Genomic DNA, 12,866 nt, shown 5'->3' on the forward strand with positions numbered 1-12,866 from the left:
CTGAACCGTGGATTTGGGACTTGCCAAACCCCAGAATTGTGTAAGCCATTTCCTTAAAGGAAATGCCTCTGTGTATATTTATACAAACAATTCACTGGTTTTGATCCTCTAGAGAACCCAGATTAAGATAGCTGGTAAATGAATAAAAATGCTTATTGGATCTGGAATGTTTATGCCCTCATAAATGACAATGTCAATGTCAGCTTTTACACACAGGTGCACATGTAATCTCAGTCTGCAATAATGAAAGAAAACCTTCATACAGTGGAGTCCAAATGAAAGAAAAAAAGAAAGAAGTTGTAGATATTGGTGCTACATGAAAATGGAAAATGAACACTATATATCAAAATCCAAGGTGCAAGGAGACTGAAGATTTTTACAACTGTTGAACTAATTCTCAAGGGAGAGTTCAGTTAAACTCAATGATAGAATCAGAAATTTAAAGAGATGAAAACTATCACTGAAAGAAGATGGTAGATGCTGGTAGGAGCTAAAGACAGACACATCTGGAAGAAAAGTATAAAAAGAGCTTGGATATCAGGAGTTTGAAAATATAGAAATAACCACAAATTGTTTAAATTAGACTTGTTTTCTAAGTGGCTCAAGGTGTGCTGTTATTATGTCGAGCACCTTTGATTTTTCATCACGTCTCGTTAAGGAATGACCTTTGAAAGTTGTTCCTTCATATGTAATATGTGCATAATTATACCTCAGTACAATGGTTTTAATGAATTTTATAAAATACATGCAAATAGTCTTAGATTTGCAGCAATCACTTTGGTAAAAGAATATGGAGCCAAGGGGAGACGCCACCCTCATCAAACCTGTGAATGGTATCCGTGGTGGTACGTAATGGTGCTGTGATAAGAGATTTTCAATACAAGTAAAAAACAAAAAAAACTGTTCAGAGTACAGATTTCTCTTAAATAAATGTCATTTTCTGCCCTTTATTAATTCCATTCTGTGATATTGTCAATTGTCATCTACATGTTTGTGTATATATCTCTATGTGTGTGTGTGTATTGTTGTTAGGTGCCATCGAGCCAGCTCTGACTAATGGTGACCCTAGCTACAACAGAACGAAACACTGCCCAGTCTTGCACCATCCTTACACTGGTTGCTATATTTGAGGCCATTGTTGTAGTCATTGTGTCACTCCATCTCGTCGAGGGTCTTCCTCTTTTTCACTGACCCTCTACTTTACCAAGCATGATGTCCTGCTCCAGGGAAGGTCCCTCCTTATAACACGTGCAAAGTCAGTGAGACTCACCTCTAAGGAGCGTTCTGACTTCTTCTGAGACAGGTTTGTTCATTATTCTGGCAGTCCATGGTATGTTTAGTATTCTTCATCAACATCACAATTCAAAAGAGTCAATTCTTCGGTCTTCGTTATTCACTGTCCAGCTTGCAAATGCATATGAGGTGACTGAAAATACCATGATTTTCTTCAGGAACACCTTAGCCTTCAAAGTGGCATCTCTGCCTTTTAACACTTTAAACAGATCTTTTGCAGCATATCTGCCCAATGCAATGCGTCATCTGATTTCTTGACTGCTGCTCCGGTGGGGCTTGATTATAAATCCAAGTAAAATGAAATCCTTTACAAATTCAGTCTTTTCCCTGTTTATCATGACGTTGCTGATTGGTCCAGTTGTCAGGATTTTGTTTTCTTTATGTTGAGGTGTAATCCATCCTGAAGGCTGTGATCTTTGATCTTCATCAGTAAGTACTTCAAGACCTCTTCACTTTCAGCAAGCGAGTGTGTCATTTACGTCCACATTCTTCTTCATATAGTCTAGCTCCTTGGATTATTTGCTCAGCATACAGGCTGAATAAGTATGGTGAAAGGACACAACCCTGATACACACCTTTCCTGATTTGAAACCACACGTTAGCCCCGTGTTCTGTTCGAATGATTGCCTCTTGGTCTACGTACAGGTTGGGCACGAGCACAATTAAGTGTTCTGGAACTTCCATTTTCATGATGTTATCCATAATTTTTTATGATCCATAGAGTAAATGCCTTTGCATGGTCAATAAAACACAGGTAAACTTCTTTCTCCTATTCTTTGCTTTCAGCCAAGACCCATCTGGCATCAGCAATGGTATCTCTCGTTCCATGCCCTCTTTGGAATTCCGCTTGAACTTCTGGCAGTTCCTTGTTGACGTACGGCTGAAATTGCTTTTGAATGATCTTCAGCAGAATTTTACATGTATATGATATTAATGATATTGTTCAATGATTTTCAATTATTTTGGATCACCTTTCTTTGGAATGAGAACAAATATGGATATCTTCCAGCCAGTTGGACAGGTAGTTGTCTTCCAAATTTCTTGGCATAGATGAGTGAGCTCTTCCAGTGTTTTATCTGTTTGTTGAAACACCTCAACTGGTATTCTGCCAATTCCTGAAGTCTTGGTTTTCACCAATGCCTTCAGTGCAGCTTGGACTTATTCCTTCCATACCATCTGTTTAGATCTTATGCTATGTCCTGAAATGGTTGAATGTTGACCAATTAATTTTGGTACAGTTACTCTCTACATTCTTTCCACCTCCTTTTAATGCTTCCTGCATCATTCAATATTTTGCCCATAGAATCCTTCTGTATTACAAATGGAGGCTTGAATTTTTTCTTCAGTTCTTTCAGCTTGAGAAATTTTGAGTGTGTTATTCTCTTCTGGTTTTCTAATGTCTCTGCACATTCCATTATAATACTTTACTTGTCTTCCCAAGCTATGCTTTGAAATTTTCTGTTCAGCTCTTTTATTTCATCATTTCTTCCATTCACTTTAGCTCCTCTATGTTCAAGAACAAGTTTCAGAGTTTCTTCTGACATCCATTTTGGACTTATTCCTCTGTGTTCATGGGTTTTCTCCGTTGTTTGAGAACAATGTATACAATCTTGCTTTTTGTGTCTGAGTAGTGAGAGTTGGGAAATGTAGATAGATATATATACATATATACATACATGGAAACCCTGGTGGCATAGTTGTTAAGTGCTAAGGCTGCTAACCAAAGGATCAACAGTTCAAATCCACCAGGCACTCCTTAGAAATTCTATGGGATCGTTCTACTCTGTCCTATAGGGTCGCTATGAGTTGGAATCAACTCGACGGCAACGGGTTATATATATACATGTATATATGTATTTGTGTATAATTGGAAATATCCCAAGTAGGTTGGGAATGCCCAGGTAGGTACCTGGGAATGCTCTTACCAACATACTTCCAACCTACTTGGGATAATTCCCTTTACACACAAATATATATATATAATATATATATATATAATATATATATATATTCCATTTTTGTTTTATTCCTGTGAATGCTCTCACTAGCCCACTTGGGATATTTCCTGTTCATATGTCCTGGTGGCACAGTGGTTTTAAGCTTGGCTGCTAACCAAAAGGTAGGCAGTTAAAATCCACCAGCCACTCCTTGGAAACCCTATGGAGGAATTCTGCTCTGTTTTATAGGGTCCCGATGAATCTGAATCAACTTGATGGCAATGGGTTTATATATATATATATATATATATATATACACATATCTATGTATACATTTTTTTTTATATGTGTGTGTAATGCAATATATCTGAACCTAAGCTTCCCAACTCTTATTTCTTGCACACAAAAAACAAGATTATATAAAGTGTTCTCAAGAACGAGGATTAAGTCCTGGAAATGTGGATCGATAAAGGAGCCCTCTAGAAAAGCCTTATTTTTTTTAACAGTCTATAATAAATTCTTAAATGTCCCGTCACAGGTTGAGATGTATCTCAAAAAAGTATTCCTGTGTTCGGTGGATTTTCTCCAGCAGCGTAAGGACCTCAACTACAGTACCAGGGAGCTGAATCTGGTCTCCAAGTGTAATCCATTTAAGTCGGATGTACCACACAGCAGTCAGACAAGGTCTGGTTCCTAGTCCACATCTCCCAAGGTGATGAGATTAGATCAATGCTTCATCCTTAACTACTTATTTTTAAGGCTAAGTTATTAGAAAAGATGTATTTTAATTACTATACAATTCATTTCGATTTACAAATCAAAGACCAGTTACACTAAAGTAACAACAAAAATCTGTGCTGAGTAAAACCTGCTTTTGTCACTTAAGTAAGAGCATTCAGAACATGTTCTCATGTCCTCACTTTTCCTTTTTCTGAAAGGAGATAATCATAACACTGTTATTCTGATTTAAAAAAAAATTCCATACAATATGGGATTCTCAATACATAAATGTTATTATTTATATTGAATTATTTTTTCGGATGGGTAAGTAAACAGTCACTGATAACTGGGTTATTCCAAGTTTGAAAAGTTAATCCTTATAGCCGCTCCCAAGGAACAGAAACATAATATTTATTTTGAAAATTAGGATTTTTAGGCTCAGAGAGGTTATGTGAACTCATTATTACGAGATAATCCAGCAATGTGGGGCCCGGGTGGCACAGTGGTTAAGCTTTTGTCTGCTAACCAAAAGGGTGGCAGTTCAGATCCATCAGCCACTTCTTGGAAATCTTAAGGGGCAGTTCTACTCTATCCTACAGGGTCACTATGAGTTGGAATAGCAACAGTTTTAGGTTTTGGGTCATTAAGTGACATAATTTTCAGGAATCTACCTAAACCCAACCAAACCCACTGCTGTGCAGTTGATTCCAACTCGTAGAAACCCTGTAGGACGGAGTAGAACTGCCCTATAGGGTTTCCAAGGCAATAAATCTTTGAAAAAGCAGGCTGTCCTGTCTTTCTCCTGTGGAGTGGCTGGTCAGTTTGAACCACCACCTTTTGGTTAGCAGCCAAGCGATTTAATCACTGTGCCACACACGAGCTCCTGGAATCTACCCAGGTCCCCTTCTCTCTAAGCTCCCTTGTCTCTTAAAGTTCAATTATCTTATATGTCTCTGCAACTCACAAAAATGTACTCAGAGTTTATCATTCTCTTCTGGTCTCCGGAATTATGTACCCAATTTTCATCTCTGCTAGAATGGCTTACCATCATCTCAAATTCAATTTGTCTAAAACTATACCTATTACCTACTACTCTCTGTACTGTTAACTGCCCTCCTCCCATGCACACATTTACTTTTCTGGCAGTATTGCCTCAGTAAGCTGTTCCCATATGCTCTCAAATTAGAAACCTCAAATTCTGTCTATCCGTGTATCCCCAGAGACAAGTAGAGATTCTGGTTTATACTACATATCTAATGAATATGTATTGATTAAATGAATAAACTTGTGGCCTTGCCTTTCTCAGTCATGACACCTTCCCATTCAAACAGTCAACAAAGTCATGTTTATTCTCTCACCTAAATCAATTTCGAAACTTTTTATTTTCTCCCTTTTCACTGCCTCAATTCCTGTCCAAAGAACAATCATCTGTGGCCTGAAATATTTCAGTATCTTAACAGTGCATTTACCCTTACCTCCTTCCCAATATATTGTTGTTGTTTTTTTTTTTAATTTTTATTGTGCTTTAAGAGAAAGTTTACAAATCAGGTCAGTCTCTCACACAAATACTTATATACGCCTTGCTACATACTCCCAATTGCTCTCCCTCTAATAAGACAGCCCGCACACTCCCTCCACTCTCTCTTTTCGTGTCCATGTTGCCAGCTTCTAACTTCCTCAAACCTCTCATCTCCCCTCCAAGGCGGAGATGCCAACCTAATCTCAAGTGTCCACCTGATCCAAGAAGCTCACTTGTCACCAGCATCCCTCTCCATCCCATTGTCCAGTCCAATCCCTGTCTGAAGAGTTGACTTCGGGAATGGTTCCTGTCTTGGGCTAACAGAAGGTCTGGGGGCCATGACCACCACGGTCCTCTAGTCTCAGTCAGGCCATTAAGTCTGTTCTTTTTATGAGAATTTGGGGTCTGCATCCCATTGCTCTCCTGCTCCCTCAGGGGTTCTCTGTTGTGTTCCCTGTCAGGGCAGTCATCGGTTGTAACTGGGTACCATCTAGCTCTTCTGGTCTCATGCTGATGTAGTCTCTGGTTTATGTGGCCTTTTCTATCTCCTGGGCTAGTAATTACCTTGAGTCCTTGGTGTTCTTCATTCTCCTTTGATCCAGGTGGATTGAGACTCATTGATGCATCTTAGATGGCCGCTTGCTAGGGTTAAAGACCCCAGACCCCTCCCTCCAAGGTGGGGTACGGAATGTTTTCTTAATAGATTTGATTATCCCAACTGACTTATATGTCCCCTGAAACCATGGTCCTCAAACCCCTGCCCCTGCTACGCTGGCCTTTGAAGCATTCATTTTATTCCAGAGACTTCTTTGCTTTTACTTTAGTCCAGTTGTGCTGACCTCCCCTGTACTGTGTGTTAGCTTTCCTGTCATCTAATGTAGTTCTTATCTGCTATCTAATTAATGAGCACCCCTCCCCACTCCACCTCCCTCCCCCATCTCCTAGCCATCAAAGGATATTTTCTTCTCTGTTTGAACTACTTCTCGAGTTCTTATAATAGTGGTCATATACAATATTTGTCTTTTTGCAACTGACTAATTTCACTCAGCATAATGCCTTCCAGGTTCCTCCATGTTATGAAATGTTTCACAGATTCCTCACTATTCTTTATCAATACATAGTATTCCTTTGTGTGAATATACCATAATTTATTTATCCATTCATCCATTGATGAGCACCTTGGTTGCTTTCATCTTTTTGTTATTGTAAACAGTGCTGCAATAAACATGGGTGTGCATGTATCTGTTTGTGTAAAGGCTCTTATTTCTCTAGGATATATTCCAAGAAGTGGGATTGCTGGATAGTATGGTAGTTCTATTTCTAACTTTTTAAGGAAGTGCCAAATCGATTTCCAAAGTGGTTGTACCATTTGACATTCCCACCAGCGTTGTAGAAGTGTTCCAATCTCTCCACAGCCTCTCAAACATTTATTATTTTGTGTTTTTTGGATTACTGCCAGGTTTGTTGGAGTGAGATGAAATCTCATTTTTGTTTTGATCTGCATTTCTCTAATGGCTAATGATGGTGAACATTTCCTCATACATCTGTTAGCTACCTGAATGTCTTCTTTAGTGAAGTGTCTATTCATATTTTTGCCCGTTTTTTAATTGGGTTGTTTGTCTTTTTGCAGTTGAGTTTTTCCAGTATCATGTCGATTTTAGAGACCGGGCGCTGATCAGAAATGTTATAGCTAAAAACTTTTTAACAGTCTGTAGGCAGTCTTTTTACTCTTTTGGTGAAGTCTTTGGATGAGCATAGGTGTTTGATTTTTAGGAGCTCCCAGTTATCTAGTTTTTCTTCTACATTCTTTGTAATGTTTTCTATATTGTTTGTGCCATGTATTAGGGCTCCTAACATTGTCCCTATTTTTTCTTCCATGATCTTTATCATTTTAGATTTTATATTTAGGTCTTTGATCCATTTTGAGCTCATTTTTGTGCATGGAGTGAGGTATGGGTCTTCTTCCATTTTTTTGCAGAGGGATATCCGGTTATGCCAGCACTGTTTGTTGAAAAGACTGACTTTTCCCCAATTAACTTTTTGGGGGCCTTTGTCAAATATCAACTGCTCATATGTGGATGGATTTATGTCTGGATTCTCAATTCTGTTCCATTGGTCTAGGTATCTGTTGTTGTGCCACTACCAGGCTGTTTTAACTACTATGGTGGTATACTAGGTGCTAAAATCAGGTGGAGTAAGGCCTCCCACTTTGTTCTACTTTTTCAGTAATGCTTTACGTATGCAGGGACTTTTTCCCTTCCATATTAAGTTGGTGATTTGTTTCTCCATCTCATTAAAGAAAATCGTTGGAATTTGGATTGGACTTGCATTAAATGTATACATCGCTTTTGGTAGAAAGACATTTTGATAATGTTGTCTTCCTATCCATGAGCAAGGTATGTTTTTCCACTTATGTAGGTCTCTTTTGGTTTCTTGCAGACGTGTTTTGTAGTTTTCTTTGTATAAGCCTTTTTTCGTCTCTGATAGGATTTATTCCTAAGTATTTTACCCTCTTGGGGGCTACTGTAAATGGTTTTGATTTGGTGATTTCCTCTTTGATGTTCTTTCTGTTGGTGTAGAGGAATCCAATAGATTTTTTAATGGTTATCGTGTATCCCAATACTCTGCTGAACTCTTCTATTAGTTTCAGTAGTTTTTTCTTTTTTTTTTTTTTTTTGAGGATTCCTTAGGGTTTTCTTTGTATAAGATCATGTCGTCTGCAAATAGAGATAATTTTACTTCTTCCTTGCCAATCTAGATGCCCTTTATTTCTTTATCTAATCTAATTGCTCTGGCTAGGACCTCCAGCCCAATGTTGAATAAGAATGGTGGTAAAGGGAATCCTTGTCTGGTTTCCACTCTCAAGGGAAATGCTTTCAGGCTCTCTCCATTTAGAATGATGTTGGCTGTTGTCTTTGTATAAATGACCTTTATTATGCTGAGGAATTTTCCTTCTATTCCTATTTGCTGAGAGTTTTTATCATGAATGGGTGTTGAACATTGTCAAATGCCTTTTCTGCACAAATTGATAAAATATGTGATTCTTGTTTTTTGTTTTATTTGTGTGATGGATTCAATAAATTGTTTTTCTAATGTTGGACGATCCCTGCATGAATGAATGTATGAATCCCACTTGGTCATGGTGAATTATTTTTTGGATATATTGTTGAATTCTATTGCTGGAATTTTGTTGAGGGTTTTTGCACCTAAGTTCATGAGGGATATATGTCCTGTAATTTTCTTTCTTTGTGGTGTCTTTACCTGGTTTGGTATCAGAGTTATGCTGGCTTCATAGAATTAGTTTGGGAGTATTCCGTCCTTTTCTATGCTCTGAGATACCTTTAGTAGTAGTTGTGTTAACTCTTCTCTGAAAGTTTGGTAGAACTCTGCAGTGAAGCCATCCAGACTGGGGCTTTTTGTTGTTGTTGTTGCTGGGAGTTTTTTGATTACCTTTTAAATCTTTTCTTTTGTTCTAGGTCCATTTTGTTGTTCTACCTATGTCCTGTTAGGTTAGGTAGGTAGTGTGTTTCTAGGAATTCATCCATTTCTTCTAGGTTTTCAAATTTTCTAAAGTACAATTTTTCATAGTAATCTGATAAGATTCTTTTAATTTCAGTTGGGTCTGCCGTAATACTGCCCATCTCATTTCTTACTCGGGTTATTTGCTTCTTCTCCTGTTTTTCTTTTGTCAGACTGGCCAATGGTTTATGAATTTTGTTGATTCTTTTAAAGAATCAGCTTTTGGTCTCGTTAATTCTTTCAATTGTTTTTCAGTTTTCTAATTCATTTGGTTCTGCTCTAATTTTTATTGTTTTCTTCTAGTGCCTGAGGGTTTCTTTTGTTGCTCTCCTTCTATTTGTTCAAGTGTAGGGAAAATTCTTTGATTTTGGCCCTTTCTTCATTTTTTTTTCTGTGTGTATTTACTGATATAAATTGGTCTCTGAGCCCTGCTTTTGCTGTGTCCCAAAGGTTCTGATAGGAAGTGTTTTCACTCTCATTGGATTCTATGAATTTCTTTTTTCCATCCTTAATGTCTTCTATAATCCAGTCTTTTTTGAGCAGGATATTGTTCAGTTTCCAAGTGTTTGATTTTTTTGCCTGCTTTTCCTGTTATTGATTTCCACTTTTATGGCCTTATGGTCAGAGAAGATGCTTTGTAATATTCCAATGTTTTGGATTCTGCTAAAGCTTGCTTTATGACCTAATATGTGATCTATTCTAGTGAATGTTCCATGTGCACTAGGAAAGAAAGTATACTTAGTTGCTGTTAGGTGGAGTGTTCTGTATATGTCTATGAGGTCAAGTTGGTTGACTGTGGCATTTAGATCTTCCATGTCTTTGTTGAGCTTCTTTCTGGATGTCCTGTCCTTCAACCAAAGTGGTGTTTTGAAGTCTCCTACTGTTATTGTGGAGCTGTCTATCTCACTTTTCAGCTCTGATAGAGTTTGTTTTATGTTTCTTGCAGCCCTGTCATTAGGTGCCTCAAAATTTAATATAGTTATGTCTTCTTGGTGTATTGCCCCTTTAATCATTATATAGTGTCCTTCCTTATCCTTTACGTTGGATTTAACTTTAAAGTCTATTTTGTGAGAAATTAATACTGCCACTCCTGTCTTTTTAGATTGTTGTTTGCTTGATATAGATCTTTTCCATCCTTTGAGTTTAAGTATTTTTGTGTCTCTAAGTCTAAGGTGTGTCTCTTGTAGGCAGCATATAGACGGATCGTGTTTTTTAATCCACTCTGCCACTCTAGGTCTCTTTATTGGTGTATTTAGTCCATTTATATTCAGCTTAATTATGGATAGGTATGAATTTATTTTTTTTATGAATTCAGTGCTACCATTTTGATGTCTTTTTTGTGTGTTTTTGACAGTTTCTTTTTCCCACTTAATTTTATGTGCGGAGTAGATAATCTTTATATATTGTTCTTTCCTCATATTCATTATTGTTGATTTTGTTTCTGCTGAGTCTCTATTTTTTTCTTGCATTTTATTTTGATGAGTAGAGTAGTATGTCTCCTTTGTGGTTATCTTTTTATTTACCCCTATTTTTCTAAATTTAAATCTAATTTTCTTTCTTCGTGTCGCCATTTCTTCCTCTCCATATGGGAGATCTATGTTCACATTTCTTAGTCCCTCTTTATTGTTTTAATGTCGTCTTCCTTTACGTAATACCATTGCTGTTACCCTGTTTTCAGCTTTTTTCTTTGAAACTTGCTTCTTTTTTTTTTTTTTTTTTGATTTCCCTGTCTGGTTTGACTTCTAATTGCCCTGCCCAGTCTCCTAGTCTTGGGTTGATACTTGATGTTATTGGTTTTCTAACCAAAGAACTCCTTTTAGTATTTCTTTTTTGGGGGGGGGGGAGTAATTTTTTTAATAATTTTTATTTTGCTTTAAGTGAAAGTTTACAAATCAAGTCAGTCTCTCACACAAAAACCCATATACACCTTGCTACACACTCTCTATTACTCCCCCCAATGAGACAGCCCGCACACTCCCTCCACTCTCTCTTTCCGTGTCCTTTTTACCAGCTTCTAACCCCCTCTACCCTCTCATCTCCCGTCCAGGCAGGAGATGCTAACTTACTCTCAAGTGTCCACCAGATCTAGGAAGCTCACTCCTCACTAACATCCCTCTCCAACCCATTGTCCTGTCCAATCCATGTCTGAAGAATTGGCTTCAGGAATGGTTCCTGTCCTGTGCCAACAGAAGGTCTCGGGGCCATGACTACCGGGGTCCGTCCAGTCTCAGTCAGACCATTCAGCCTGGTCTTATGAGGATTTGGGGTTTGCATCCCACTGCTCTCCTGCTCCCTCAGGGTTCTCTGTTGTGTTCCCTGTCAGGGCAGTCATCAGTTGTAGCCGGGCACCATCTAATTCTTAATGAGAGTAGGACAGCAGAAGCAGAAAAAATTAAAAAGTTTTTCGTGAATCCATCTGTATTGAGCCTTGAAGGGGAGAACAGTTATGTGAAAGCAACCTCTGATAAGATAAGCTGAAGAAGGGCAGCAATGATGTTCTTGAATTTTCCTTAGTCATCCCCAAAACCCTGAACCTTTATTTGGAAAAATTTAGATCAAATGGGCTAAAGATAGAGTTATGAAATAAGAAGAGTATTTCTAATGTTTCTTTGAGCAAAGACCCTGAATCTGGAGCTTCCTTCATTGGTCACGTCCCAGATAACTAACACTACTCAAGACCACTTCTACTTCATCCTCACGGGCATTCCTGGATTTGAGGCCTCCCACATCTGGATCTCCATTCCCTTCTGCTGCTTCTACACCATCTCCATCATGGGAAACACAACCATCCTCACTGTCATCTGCACAGAGCCATCTCTCCACCAGCCCATGTACCTATTTCTCTCCATGCTGACCCTGACTGACCTGGGTCTCACCCTCACCACCCTGCCCACAGCTATGCAGCTCCTCTGGTTCAATGCCCGGGAAATCAGCTTTGAAGCCTGCTTTGCACAGATATTTTTCATTCATACTTTCTCCTTCATGGAATCCTCTGTTTTGCTGGCCATGTCCTTTGACCGCTATGTGGCCATCTGTCGCCCCCTCCATTACACCTCCATCCTCACCAACATAGTGATTGGCACAATTGGGTTAGCCATCCTTTGCCGCTGTGTTCTGGCTGTTCTTCCCTCCCTTTTCCTACTCAAGCACCTGGCCTTCTGCCACTCTCACCTTCTCTCTCACTCCTACTGCCTCCACCAGGATATGATTCGGCTGGTCTGTGCTGATATCCGGGTCAACAGCTGGTACGGATTTGCCCTGGTGTTGCTCATTATTGTGATGGACCCATTGGTCATTTTGCTTTCTTATGCAATGATTCTAAAAAGTGTCCTGGGTGTTGCCTCTATGGTTGAGAGATTCTATGCTTTCAATAACTGTCTGTCCCACATTCTGGCTGTTTTCATCCTCTATGTCCCCATGGTTGGAGTATCTATGACTCACCGCTTTGCGAAGCATAACTCTCCAATGGTCCATGTTATCATGGCCAATGTCTACCTACTGGCACCTCCTGTGATGAACCCCGTCATTTACAGTGTTAAAACCAAGCAGATCCGCCGGGCAATTATCCACTTCCTTTCCCAAAGAAATATGCACCAGAGATGAGGGAATGAAATTTTTTTAATTACTCAGGAGTAAGAGTTGTAGACTTAGGGAAAGAGTATAGTTTAAGAATTGGACAATGGAGACTATAAAATAAGCAGAATATTTGTTTTTGCATAATGTTTTGACAATTTTGAAGTTTCACTCTATTTACTCAAGACATCACTTTCCCAAATTAAAATATAATTATGTATTCACATAAACTCATGCATTTATGGGAAGAATTTTACCTTATGTAACAAAGGAAAACACAGTAAGAAATATTGAAGCTCAAAATT

General features: G+C 38.5%; 1 protein-coding gene across 1 annotated transcript; it reads left to right on the forward strand.

The window, feature by feature from the left end:
• The first annotated feature begins 790 nt into the window (after window positions 1-790).
• LOC126080019 (olfactory receptor 51Q1-like) lies at window positions 791-12,591 on the forward strand. Its single transcript, XM_049891346.1, has 2 exons — window positions 791-845; window positions 11,603-12,591. Exons 1-2 carry the CDS (start codon window positions 791-793, stop codon window positions 12,589-12,591), a joined length of 1,044 nt encoding a protein of 347 aa, XP_049747303.1.
• Window positions 12,592-12,866: the final 275 nt, after the last annotated feature.

Source organism: Elephas maximus, chromosome 7 (genome assembly GCF_024166365.1).
Source record: "Elephas maximus indicus isolate mEleMax1 chromosome 7, mEleMax1 primary haplotype, whole genome shotgun sequence".
NCBI classification, from domain to species: Eukaryota; Metazoa; Chordata; class Mammalia; order Proboscidea; family Elephantidae; genus Elephas; species Elephas maximus.